The sequence below is a fragment of the Gopherus flavomarginatus genome, chromosome 4 (genome assembly GCF_025201925.1).
Source record: "Gopherus flavomarginatus isolate rGopFla2 chromosome 4, rGopFla2.mat.asm, whole genome shotgun sequence".
NCBI classification, from domain to species: Eukaryota; Metazoa; Chordata; order Testudines; family Testudinidae; genus Gopherus; species Gopherus flavomarginatus.
In genome coordinates this window covers 73190684-73204824 of record NC_066620.1, presented here as the reverse complement: position 1 = coordinate 73204824, position 14141 = coordinate 73190684, and the positions used below count along the sequence as shown (strand labels likewise).

The following is a 14141-nucleotide window of genomic DNA, read 5'->3' as shown; positions in this document are numbered from 1 at the left end:
GGCCCCTTACTTGTTGGAAGAAGAAAAGAAAAACTAATAGGCTACTCCAATGCTGAATGTAAAGTTTGCATGCTTTGGTACTTAATCCCCCAGCAACACTGAGATTTTACAAGCTGCCGTTGATGCTGGTCACCTCAATGATATCTACAGACAGACAGTGAATTGCTATAGATAAGGAAGGACTATTGGAGAGTTTCAGAGAGAGCGGAGAGACAGCATGGTACTTTAATAAACTTGAGGAATGAACCAAGGTTCAGGCTGGTTACTTTATTCAAGCATGCTGTGATGAAGCTTCTGAGTAGTGATGGATCAGCAGAGAGCAGTGTGGAATTCTTTAAATCCGGTCTAAATTTTTCCTTGCTAAATTTCATGTCATTACTCTCACCTTACCTCTTTACACAACCTAAACAATTCTTCTCCCATTTTGGTCTTTACACTCCTCGAATACTTGCACTTAGTTATCTAATCCCCTCCTTAGTAAATGCTTAGCCGGGTTATACAGTGCAAAATTTTATTTTCTCTAATATCCTGCATTCAAAAAGGCTTTACTGAGTGTACTTAATACAGTTACAAGAAAACAACTGCAGAGAGAGATTGACAGAAAAAAAAATGTAGCTTAACTCTCTCCCCTGCCTGTCAGAGAGCTAGGAAGATGAGAGAAAGAGGAAAGAACAGAACACTGGTGGGGTGAAAGTGCCAAAAAAACTCTCACACTATTTGTCTGCAGTGCTCCAAAGGCTAATGTATTAGTTTAAAAGAAAAACTACGGTAGCTGGGGAGGAAAAGTGTATACTGCTGCTTACCTTTTTCAACTCCTCACTCATCTGATTTGCTTCAGCAACCAAAGGCATTAGCTTGATATAATCGTGGAATACTGCAAGAACGCTAGGATCTGGTTTGCCAGCCTTATTATTGACAACCCCTTTAAGAAATGCAACATTCAATGTTGAACAGAGGAAGACAATCCATTTTCAGGAAGAGTTTAAACTAGGCTTACTTATGGATGGCAAATACTATCAGCTATACACATGTATATGTATGCATGCAATGTTCCCCAGAAACGTTTATATATTTTAGTATGTACTCAAAATTTGATATGGTATCAACGGCACGGTCATTCACCAGTCAGTTGGTCCTCATGCTCTTGCTAGAGATTAGTCAGAGTTAAAAAGTCTGGACCTAGAATTTAGATTTTAAAACACAAGAAGTCTGGATGTATGTTTGGCTCTGGAGTTTTGGTTCAGCTCATTATGAAGATTTGCAAAATATGGCTATGGCGTTGGGTGTAGTTTTCCAGCTTCCCTAAATTTTATAGGTGTTACTGTTCAGAAATACTTTTGGTTTATTATCTTTTGGAGAGAAGCAGTGATAGCAGTATTAATATACTTATCTCCCAAATAATTTTACAACTGTATGGAATCACTGCACTTTTCTCTGGAATGGAGTCACCTCAGATGTGAAACACAGCAGCTGTTCAATAACATACAGCAACCTGACAACAGTTCAGCACATGGAGTCATGTACAGCAGTGTATTTGACTGAAACTACAAGGAGCCATTTCTTTAAGAATGGTAAATTCCTACATTTCCAAGTGCTTCTCAGGATTTCTCTGTTCTAATATCCACAAACCAAACAGTCTGTCTTTGGGACTGAACAAGTAAAAGTGTTAAGTAAAAATTAAAAAAAAAAAAAAAAGTGTATGAAAATTTCATTTTAAGGAAACACCTCTTGCGTGCGATCTCCTAAATGCACTGCGAGACAAATGTAATCATGTAAGAAAGTGGGAGCAAGAAGAGGAAGAGCAAATTTTAGATGAGCAGTGGGACCTATCTGGAGAAGACCAGGGAATAATTCAATTTCAGTAACAATATAAGAAAGTTACTATCAAGTTTTGTACCAGTGGTACCTGACTCAGTAAGAATTGAAAGACTTATCAAAACTAAGTGTAGCTGATTGCTGGAAGAGTAGTGGAGCAAGGGGAAAGATAGAGTACTGCCCATACAAAGCCATCTGGAAGAGAGCTATAGAAGAACACACATCATGGATTGCTCACTTGACAGTCTTGTGTGGACTTCTAGTCTAGGGTGTTTATGTTATTAAAAATAAACTGATCTAATTTCTTATGCCATGTCTGCACTGTAGCTGTGATGATGTAGCATAGTTGATTTCTACATCGAAGGAAGGGGTTTTTCCATGTACGTACTCCACCTCCCAGAGGTGGTCGCTAGGTTAACAGAACTCTAGTCTATAGTGAGTGTGAGGTCAACTTAACTATAACCATAGGGTGTGAAATTTTTCACTGCCCTGAGTGACATAAGCTAGTCGACCCAAGTTTTACGTATAGACCAGGCTTTAGAAGCTGGTGATCGCTGCTTAGAGGGAAAGTTTGATTTTGTTTTTAAAATGAATACTTCAAGTACTCTTGCGATAACGTGGGAAATCCTGGTGAGTAATAAATTGATGTATGCTTGAAATGAGAGATAATTTTGTGAGACATGACAGGAAATCAATTAACTTATTCTGAGAGACTATGCAAAAACTCGAACATTTTTTGTTTATTCAGAACAGTATAGTATAAACTCCCAAATATACACTAATGCTATAGGTGTTAGGTTTTAAAAACATGTACATGGATACTGGAGACAAAACACACATACTAAATATTGTTTTAATGAATGAATTATCTTTCTCTGTGTATTGGAATAACTTAAAAATCTAAAATGTAAAACATTTACAAAATAGAAGAATTTGGGTAGGTAAAATGCGATTGGTAGGGTCTCATCTTTCCCTTGAGGCACTGTGCAGCATCAGGCCCACATTAAGTATTACAGTCTAGCTGCAAAAAAGAAAGGTAGATTTAGAAGTACTCTCTTCACATCCCCAGTCACCTCACAGAACTGTTAGCTCAGCACTCAAGCAGTAATGCTTACCAAGTTTATCTACACTGAAGCCCTCTGCTGCCGCCAGCTCTGACTGAAAGTAATCATAATCATATCTGAGCAAGTCTTCATTGGTGCGTTCTGCAGGAAATCCAACATAAAGGTAAGCACTGTTTGATCCCAAAATAACACGATCCTGAAGATTAAAGTACATGGTGCTGGTTAAACTCAAGGATGCGATGTTTCTCACTTAAAGTGCTAAAAAGAGAGCACTTTATCTGTTTGCTATCTGCAAACTGATACGCAGAAATCTGCTATCCCATAAGGAAGATGAAGGGATTGAAGAAATGTGCATAACTATGTAGTGTTATTTTGACAAATAAAATTTGCAGAATTTAGCAGAACTTTAAAATATTGTGTGCAGAATTTTTAATTTTTTGGTGCAGAATGCCGTCAGGAATCAGACAGGCAACATTAAATAATAGTGGTGTAACATTCAGGTCTGTACTAAACATACTAAGGTTAAGGACATTCTTTTAACTTAAGCTTCAATAGTAAACGAAGGCTACTTACCTATAACTGGAGTTTAAGATGGGCTTTGCATCGTTACTTATGGTACTGTGCTGCCTTGCGGTAGAACCCTCTTCTAGCAGTGTCAGCTTGAGCACTTTCATGCCCCAGCTCCTCCCCTCAGAGTCCCAATGCACTGAGGACGAGACTATACAGGCACAGAGCATGCCCTCCACCTCAGTTCCTTCCACTGCAAAGCAGATACACAATCACAGGGACTCTGATGGGAAGGAGGGTGGGAAGTGAATATCCAGAGTCATTTTTAAGAACTCTGATTACAGGCAAGTAACTTCCATTTCTTCTTTGAGTAGTTCTGAATATTTCTAGGCAGTCATCTCTCATTTTGTATTCGTGCAAGTGATTATTCCATCCCAAGGACAGTACTTTGCATTTGTCCTTACTGAATTTCTTCCTATTTAATTCAGACCATTTCTCCAGTTTGTCAAGGTCATTTTGAATTCTAATCCTGTCCTCCAAAGCACTTGCAACCCTCTCTCATCTTAGTATCATCTACAAACGTTATAAGTATACTCTCTATGCCATTATCCAAATCTTTTATGAAGATGTTGAATAGAACTGGACCCACGACAGATCCCTGAGGGACGCTACTCAATATGCCCTTCCAGCCTCACTGTGAATGACTGATAACTACTCTGAGTATGGTTTTCCAACCAGTTGTGCACCAAACTTACTGTACATTCATTTAGGCCAGTGGTTCTCAACCTATTTATCATGTGGGCCACATGTGCAGCCCACAATGTGTTACCTAGACCACAGGCTGAGAACCAGAAAGCGCTCCCCACAGACTTCCCCCCACAAACTCTTATGCCCAGCACCTCCCACCCAAAGACCCTTACACAAAGTGGGGCCAGGAGTGGAGCCCTGTGCAGGGGGTCCCAGCAGCAGGGACCCTGGACCCTGATGTGCAGGGCCCAGTGGCAGCCCTGCCACTGGACCCACCAGCCCCCGCCACACGGGACTGGCTGCCCCGGACCCCACCAGCCTCCCCCCCTCACTCCCCCTACATGGGTCTGGCAGCTCTGGACCCTGCTGAACTCCACCACCCGGGGCCAGCTGGTGATCCTGACTACACCATGCCATGCCCTGCCTGGACGGGTAGCCCAGACCCTGTGGCACTGAGTGGTCAGGCAGCCAGTAACCTGGATCTGCATGGCGTATGGCCTTTAGCACACCACTGTAGCCCTGCTGTGTGCTAACTGGGCTGCGTGTGGCCTGTGGGTTGAGAACTGCTGATTTAGGCTATATTTCTCTAGCTTGCTTATGAGGTCAAGAGAGATAATATCAAAGCTTGTACTAGAGTCAAGATATAGTCTATCGCATCCCTCCATTCACAAGGCTTGTTGGCCTGTCAAAGAAAGATATCAGGTTGGTTTGACACGGTTTGTCCTTGACAAATCCATGATGACTCAACATGATTGCTCAAGCACAGACAGAGTTACAGTCAGATCATCCACACTGTGAGGTGAAGGGTCTGCAGGCTCTGGTGAAAGATGCTGCCCCCTCCTGGGACAGAAGATCTGGAGACAGAAAGAGGCATATGAAGACTCCACCAGACAGCTGAAGGAGACCTGTGAACCATGGTTAAACAAGGCCAAGCTTGGGCAATGGGCATCATCTTTGCTCTGTCCTTACATATCTTCCTTATCCCCTTTTGTATCGAAGGAAAAGGTGTACATTAAAACCTGCCCTCACTGTAATAGGAAAGTATTTGACGGAGACAAACTGTGCCTGCTTGCTCTGCAAAAGAAATAGGACATTTTCTGTTGAACCTTGTCACAAACAGGTCCATGACTGGTTGATCCCATCTGGAAAGAATGGTCTGAACCAGCTGATTCTTCAGGGATCATTCATCCATCTGGGAACTTCTCCTGATGAGTCAATCTGCAACTACATTATTTCCAGTACATTGATATACAACATTCCCCTCCAACTGTTGAGTGATTCGGATGTCCCCTCAACCATTGATTGGCACTGCCAAAGTCATTGTCCAGGATGGACCCAGAGCGCTGAACTACACACCCATGAGCATGTTCATCCTAGCTGACCACCCATCTAGAGAGGCTATTCTGTTCTGAGGCCTGGTGCTCAACAGCTGAAGACTGTCCAACTTGGACTATAGACCTGGGACAGAGTCACATGTGTTGTGGCTGCCATAAACCTAATGAGACCCAGGAATAACCTTACTCTCTGTGTGGAGCAACTTTGAGTCTTTAATAGGCATTGCTTCATTCTGAGAAACCTGTCTTCTCGCAGCCCCAGCTGCCATAATGACAGAACTCTCTGGAACCTAGGACGTAGCTGGGACAGGAACAGAAGCTAGATCAGGAAACAACAGGTCTGAAAGTTCAAACATGATCAGATCTGAAGATACACAAGGACTCATCTCCTTCATTACTGAAACTGTAGGTGGAACAGGTCTCCCGTTAGGATCCATAGCGGCCCTAGCCAAATTAGAAAGATCCAAGAGTTCTGATGCATGAGAACTGGTACTGTTAACATTAGCAGTCTTGCTCCTATGCTTCTTTTTCATCAGTACTGCAGCTGGGCTTGACTGATGGAGCGGCAGAAACAGAGTTTGGCCCTCATAGGGGCTGCAGCTTCATGGAACCCTGCAGTAAGCTAGAACCTGGAGGCCACTGGGGCTGAGGCTGACTTTTTAGATCTTGGAACAGACAACTGAATGGGTCCATAAGGTCTAGGCCCAAGGGCTTCCTTCAGCAGAAGGAGTTGCAGATGAGTCTCCCTGTCCTCGTGGGTTCTAGAGGTAAAGGTCTCGCAGATGGCCCAGACACTTCAGATAGTGCACATGTTGATACTGAGAAGACAGCTGGGCAGGAAGCATACCTCTTCAATCCTGGATTTTTTTGCTTCTTCAGTTCCTCCATATCCTGGAACTGGGCAAATAACCCAACTACTTACTGACTAATTACAGTAGAACCTCAGAGTTACGAACACCAGAATTACAAACTGATCAGTCAACCACACACCTCTCATTTGGAACTGGAAGCATATAATCAGGCAGCAGCAGAGACAAAAGAAAAAGCAAGTATTGTACAGTACTGTGTTAAAGGTAAACTGCTAAAAAATAAAGGGAAAGTTTTAAAAAAGATTTGACAAGGTAAGGAAAGATTTTGTGCTTGTTTTATTTAAATTAAGATGGTTAAAAGCAGCATTTTTCTTCTACTTAGTAAAGTTTCAAAGCTGAATTAAGACAATGTTCACTTGTAAACCTTTGGAAGAACCATAGCATCTTGCTCAGAGTTATGAACATTTCAGAGTTACGAACAACCTCCATTCCCAAGGTGTCTGAGGTTCTAGCATGTATAACCAACACTAACTAGAAGAAAAACAAGACCCCGGCGTTGAAGAGACAGGAAGGGTTCACATCTGTTCTGGCATGCAGTTGGGAAGGAACCGAGGCGGAGAGGGTGGTCTATCCCACACAGCCTCACCTTCAGTGTGCCAGGACACTGAGGGGAGGGGGTGGAGTGTGAGAGCACTCTAGTTCAGGGCTTCTCAACCTTTTTCTTTCTGAGCTCACCCCCAAACATGCTATTAAAACTCCAAGGCCCACCTGTGCCACAGTAAGTGGTTTTTTGCACAGAAAAGCCAGGGCTGGCGTTAGGGCAGGGCAATTGCCTGGGGTCCCATGCCACAGAGGCCTCCATGAAGCTATATTGGTCAGGCTTGGGCTTCAGCCCAAGGTGGCAAGGCTCAGGGCCCCAGACTTCAGCCCCATGCAGTGGTGCTTCAGCTAGACTAACACTGGTCATGCTTGAAGGACCCCCTGAAACCTACTCACGGCTCACCAGGGAGCCCTCAGATTGAGAACCACTACTCTAGTGGACACTGCTTGAAGAGAGTTCTACTGCAAAGTATCCCAAGGTGGCACAGTACTCATGAGTAGGAATATGCAGAGTCACTCAAAGAAGAGCTATGTATTTTTGAAAGAGGCAGGTGCTCATTTACAATGTATTGTCCCTAGAATACCTCAAGTTCCAATCCTACAACTCTTACTCCCACAAGTAATCTTTACTCAACATGAAAGTCACTAGTGCTATATTCCGGACAGAGATTAGTCAGGCAAGTAAGGATTACAGAAATTGGCTCGTTTTCTCCATAATACCTTCTTTTTAAAAACACACGGTTATTCCTGTTTATTAAGTTAACCTATTTATTAAAATTACAGTAATTATCTATAATGGTCTCTCTACTTACAGAAATGATTTCTGTTAGAATTTGTAAGAATCTTTCTGATCTGAAATGCCCATTCCTGCTTCTTTCATTCTCTGGGAAAACTTACCAGATGCTGCAGTTTAGTTTTCATAGTGATGGGAACACCATTGACAACAACTTTGCATGTTTCCCGTGGCGTTATGGTAATTTTGCCCTCAGTATTTGTGAATGTAGCATGCTTGTCCAAAATGCTGAAAGATAAAATACTTCTTGCAATTCATGGATCTCTTAAGAATCAAGCTAAAAGTAAACATTTCCCATCTCAAAATCCTGAAAAAATATTTTTTCTAATTTTCAGGATAATAAACTTTTACTTGTATTCCAGTAGCCCCTACAATGGGCTAGGTAGGCACTGTCCAAATCACCCAACCTGAGAGGAACTACCTCTCCTACCCAGGACATCTACCATGCTTGAGATCAGCAGAGGCACCAAAGCTGAAGCTCCCTTGCAATAGAACAGAAGACGCTGCTTGCAGGGCATTCTGGGAGGACCCCATGACTTGGATTCAACTCCCTTAACTGGGTCCAAAATAGCCCAAATTTGTAGACCTTCAGGACATGCTGCAAAGCCTATTACTATTGAGCAGGCATTTGGCAAGGGCTGAAGTGGCTGGTGGTGGGGTTTCTTATGGGAATTTGAGTGAGGAGATATTGATTCAGTTTGTGATGTGATTTGCTGGGTGGCTATCTGTACAGGGGAAAACATGCTGCTGTTGCAGATCTGTAATGATTTTGTTGTGTGTTTTTATTTGAGGACAAGGACACCTAGAATCTGGGATAGGCCTTGCTGTATATCTATTTAAATCCAAATAAATAAATACCCTGAAGAATTCACGACCTAAAGCCCTGTGTAACATGTCACACAGTTGCTAAAATCAGTTCAACTCTACTGGCATCAACAATGGTCGAAGTATAATGTGGATGTGCTGTTGGCATTTTACATGCTGCCTTGTCGAAACCTGTTCAGATTAGGTCTAACAGACTCTGTGTTTAAAAAGAAAAGTTTGTGTCTCACGTTTTGTCCTGTGTTTTGTGCACTGCACTGTCTCAAAAGCATGCAGCTACCTTGGTGGGTTATGATGCAGTCACTGCAGTAGCTGGTTTTGGATCGGCTGATGGCCTTGAAAACATGAGCTCTGTGTGGCTCAAAAGCTTGTCTCTCTCACCAACAGAAGTTGGTCCAATAAAAGACATTACCTCATGCACCTTGTCTCTCTAGCTCATCGGGACTGAAGTCCCCAAATTAAGAATGAATCAGTATTTTTAAAGTTGTTGTGTAAGTTTTTAGCTTTATGACAATTTAATAGTTGAACTTTGAATTAAATATTGCAATTTAACTTAACACTCATTACAGTTTTGAAAAGGGCAGTTTCAGAAACAATACATAATACACTCAATGAGTTCCTCCCAGCCTATTTTTCCTCCACTCTTCATAAAAAAGGTTCACGTTACAATGGCCAAGTTCTCACAGCTCATATATATGCAATGTAATGTACGTTTCTCTGCTTAAAAGAGAGACTATTTAGTGTCTTGTCTCTTACTAATTTATGTATACTTACCCTAAACCTTTAACGGTTATTGCATTTGAGGCTGACTGACCAACATCACCTGAACCTGAAACAATTAAATTTTTTGGCATAAGTGATGTGCTCTGGGTAACAACAGTTACACTCACTACTTAAAATAATTGCATTTGCATTTCAACTTTTTTCTCCTATGTGTATCTGATGAGTTGTGCTTGACTGAGAGACCTGTCATGTTACTGCTATTATCTGAATATTAAATATATATTTAATGCTTATAACGTATTCTGGGTCCTGATTTATATAAAAGGTTCCACACTTGGCTTTTGATTTTGTACCCACAAATAATTATGGAGGCATTTTATAGCATTTAGAAATTGAGCTATTCCTGACACTGAGGATATTTAGTCTTGTGGACTAAATGCCATGTGCACAACAGCCTAACTGGTCTGTGAGCTGCCTAATCCTCACTAGTTGAGCCAGCCCTCCAAACTGTAGCTTCTTGCAGTCATGAAAAGAAAATATTGCCAGAGGAAAAACCAGTGTTCATCATATCCAAATGCTGTTGTGCTAATATATGCTCTTAAGTATCATGTTGCTCAGCCACCCATATATGTAATAAATTGTCGTGGTTTTTCAGGGTCTAACCTTGTCTAAGCAGTTCTTTTCCACCGTCAAACATGCTCCTTTTGTTTGTGAACGTGGCAAAGCTCACATAAAAGGATTCAAATTAGAGGAATGTTTTAGGGTATTAAAATGCAATAGAAACCTAACCTGTGAAAGTAATTATATCAGACTTGCTGGGTGTCAGTTACTTATAGCTGGAAATATGCCCTTGTCACTTTGCAAGTTAATTTATTGATATCTGATCCAGTTTCCACCATTTGTCACCTGACTCCACCTGGTTCTTTTCCTTTGCCTACAGAATTATAAAGGTACAGAAAGCATTCCTACGAGCTATGTAAATTTGTGCAGCACTTAATACTAGAGTATGAAGCAAATAAAATAGAGTACCGTCCTGAATGAAGTGCTTGAGAACTCCGGAGAGCTGAGGGTCTTCATTGATATTCAAGAGATATGGAAATGTCTCCATCATCCGTCTCTCCTGATAAAGAGTTCAGATTCACACCATTTTAGTGACATATGTTGGAATGCGCCAAATGACAGCTGATAATATACAGGGAGGATTACTTTTTCCCCTTCTGTTGTTAAGGAGATCATAAACAAGGAGATCAGCTGTTCGAGGACATCCTGAAAAATATCTGAATACCAAACATTCACAACTCTAAACAATAGATAATAAATCATCACGCAAACATTTCCCAAAACACAATCAATCTGTTTTTCAAAAAATGCCCAGATACTACAAAGGTGGAACTATAAAAGTAGGTGGAAAATGATTAGTTTGATTAATGATTCAATTACAATTCATGTTGTTTAGGTTATTACTTGTCTCTCTTCAGCTTTAATGAGTTTAGAAAGGTGCAGACAGCTGTTTTTGCACATTATACTCATGGATTACATTAGCTCACGCTCTCTTATTGGTGCTGTTTTATATCATGAAATAAAATATAGGATCAAAATGAGGGCACTCTTTTGGAATTTCCCCTTGGCCTATTATCTGTTAAGTGGCATGGGCATAATATTTATTGTTAGTCATTATTTGTATTGTAGTAGCATCTAGAGGGCTCAGTCGGGATCAGAGACCCATAGGGAGGGGCACTGTACAAACATCCTGTCAAAGATCGTCCCTCTAATTTAAGACAAGACACAAAAAGTGGGTGTAACTGTGAATCAGAAAGAACAGGGAGGATGCATGAAACAGTAATAAGATACGCTGATGTAGGCTACTTATGCATACAGCTAGATAATTGTGAGCAAACTTTTAAAAATACACTATAAAATGTAACTAAATATCATATATCCAAACTGGCTATCCAGGTAGCCATTATCAGTTGGCAGTTACCATGTGTGTCAGAACTGAAATGGGTCTTGAGGCAGGATTCAAAGGAGGAAAGGGTAGTGGCTTTGCTGACTAATTCAGGGAGACTATTCAAAACAAAGAGTGGCTTCGAAGAAAACACAAAGGCGATTTGGGAAGACACAGGCAAATGACTGATGGAGGCCGACTTTGCAGGAATGAAGAGATAAGACACAAGAGACAGTAAATTGGGAGGGGCTAACTTGTAACTTGCCATAAAATCAATCTTCCTATCCCCTCCCCTTCCCTTAATTCAAAGGTAAGATTGTGTTTTTAAATACATGGCAAGGCTTTTTTCATTTGGGGAAAAAGGTCTAGAAAAAAATTCATTATTAAGAGTGGTTACTTTTAACACTCCAATTAAAAAAGTTAATTATTCTTTTAAATAATATAAGTCAGAAAACAGTTGTAAACATTTAAGTTAGTTAACTCATATTTCATTTAAAAGGGGAAATCTTTGGTTTTATCCCTCAGTGCTTGGAAGTGATACAGGCCTGCATCTTGTAAGTTTTGTACATGGCTTGATTTTTTTTATATCTATCTATCTATCTATCTATATCTATCTATATATATAGATATATATATACACAAATGCTTTGTTTCCAAAAGTAACCATTCTTCCTCATAATCACATTAAACGGAACAATAATGGTTATAAACAAAAGATGTTATAACTGATTATTAAATAACACAATTTAAGTGGCACGCTTTTGCAATTTATCCAAACTTAAAGGCACAAGAAGAGGCAACTCTATTTAGAAAAAAAAACCTTTAAAAGTAATGTATCTTTTAAAACGAGCCAAGTGTGGACAGACATGGTAGCCAAAGGAAGACTGGAAAGGAACTATAGTAAGTCTATTACTCGCACTGCCCTTTAAAGAAAAAATCTTACCTGAGTAATTGCAGCATACTGCTGTTCCCATTCCTTCCGAGCTTCTTCCAGACGATATTCCCATGTTAACTGAATAGTCCGAATCCGCAGTTCATTTTCAGCCAGCAAACATTGCAGCTCTTCTGGAAGGGAAAAGAGAGGAAATTTCAGCTGGGATGTGTGGACATACAAAGGCACAAAAGCCCTGTGAATTTAATCTTCATTTATTAATTTTTAACTTCCAAAAGTACCACCTGTTTTGCTAATGTCTGAATAACCATTATAAAGTGATTAACTCATAATGTAGCATCTCCATATTTACAGATAGAAATACAGTAGCTGTTAGCTCCCTCTGTTAATGCAGCAACTTTCAGATGCAAAGTTTAGAAAGCAAGCTGGATTCTTGGCAGTCCTTTGCTAAAGGAAAGGAAAAAGATCCAGATTCAGAACTGTCCCTGGAGTAGCCTTTCTGCTCTTCTTGGATGCATCAGATAACTTCTCTCTGATTGACTGTCCCAATCTGTAAAATAGAGATAGTACCTGCCTGCCTCACAAGCATGTTGTGAAGATTAGTGTTGGCAACTCTCATGAGCTTACTGCCAGTCTTATAATATTTGGGAGAGAAGTGTATGTGTGATTTTTTTTTTAAAGCCCCAACTACTAGAATCATGTGATTACATGAAAATCTCAGCTTTTATTGTTTAAAACAGTTTTTAGACCTTATGGTTGTGGAGAAAAGTCTGGAAACAAGAACTGGATATATCCTAAAGGTGCAGAAACTGGAAGGCAAATAAAAAGAGTATACACTTCACTATTTCAATAAAAAGTCTCATGATTTTTAACCCAATATTATTTTTATGGGGCTTGAATGCTTGAGGTTGGCAATAATGGGTTTAATGTTTTGTAAAGTGCTTTGAGACCATATGATGAGACATGCTATACAAGTATTATTAGTAATATTACATGACCATCTATAAAACTACATATGCACGATAGCTTTACATTGTTCCTTAGAGGGTCTCCAAATCTCTTTTTTGTCCAGTTCAGAAGAGAGAACTTCCCATGAACCTATTCCTCCTTTCAACTCTACCAGTCCCCCTATGCTTTTAATGCCATGGGCCACTAGAAAGGGCTCCAGATGACATTTTGAGAAACTCTGAGCCATCTGGTACTTGTAGTTCCTTTAGCAGGGTTAACTTTGTAATACATACTGGTTTCATCTGCTACTGTTTTCCCAGAGTTTCCAAGCCCAGTCAGTCTGGACAACAGTTTGTTATTTTCTGCTTTCAGCTCCATTATATGCTTCTCCATTGGACTTGCATTTATCACTGCTTTGTTCTTGATCTTTTTTGTTCTTTCACATATGCAAATATTAAAAAAAAAGGCCAGTCAGCTATTACATCATGATGCAGTCAACCTCAGCACAGAGCTTTGGCTGGCAGAGAAGAGCTTTCCTAGGCAAAAATGCTTTTTTTGAAATATTAAGTGGAGTTTTGGAACTTTACAAATAAAAACACCATCACATCTCAGGCGCTGCAGGCATGTATCTTCCCCTGCACTGGAAACAGGAGTCCCAGCCCTGTGTTTTCTCTGCCAGTGCAGTAACCATCCCCTTCTTCCCCAGTTGGCTCTTTTAGTAGGGTCTTGTTGCAGTGGTGCAATCGAATAAACAAGACATCAAGTCAGACCAGGAAGTAAGACTGCATCAAGACATGAATATGATAGTAAGAAGCTGGGTTTGCAGGAACATGCTCTCACCATCCTCTCAAGTAGTTGCACATGTGCCCCACTGCTGGCGCCTAGCCCAATTCTCAGCCCAGGAAACATCAGGTGGAGGCAACATGTGCACGCTGCAGCAGAGACTGAAAAATGGGGACTTCCTGGTACAGAGCCCTGAGCAGAGCTATGCTGAACGACTGGATACTGAGGAAAGGTACAGAGTGAGTGAGGATGTCTTGGGAGAGAAAGGAAACCACTTCAGAGAGTCATAATTGGGGTTAGAAGATGATGAGAAGGGTGAGAAAGATAGAAAAGTAAGCTGGAGTGGAGAGAGACAGACA

The 14141-nt window shown here is 40.8% G+C and overlaps 1 protein-coding gene across 1 annotated transcript in view; it reads right to left on the bottom strand.

Annotated features, from left to right (window-relative positions):
- The window catches only part of LOC127050057 (kinesin-like protein KIF28), a 53356-nt gene that overhangs the window by 20151 nt on the left and 19064 nt on the right, over nucleotides 1–14141 (bottom strand). Inside the window, exons 9-15 of the mRNA XM_050951592.1 lie at nucleotides 13293–13435; nucleotides 12103–12224; nucleotides 10244–10334; nucleotides 9266–9320; nucleotides 7774–7897; nucleotides 2931–3075; nucleotides 804–922 (exon numbers count right to left, since the gene is read on the bottom strand). Coding sequence (XP_050807549.1) covers nucleotides 804–922; nucleotides 2931–3075; nucleotides 7774–7897; nucleotides 9266–9320; nucleotides 10244–10334; nucleotides 12103–12224; nucleotides 13293–13435 — 799 coding nt within the window. The remainder of the gene's footprint in view (nucleotides 1–803; nucleotides 923–2930; nucleotides 3076–7773; nucleotides 7898–9265; nucleotides 9321–10243; nucleotides 10335–12102; nucleotides 12225–13292; nucleotides 13436–14141) is intronic.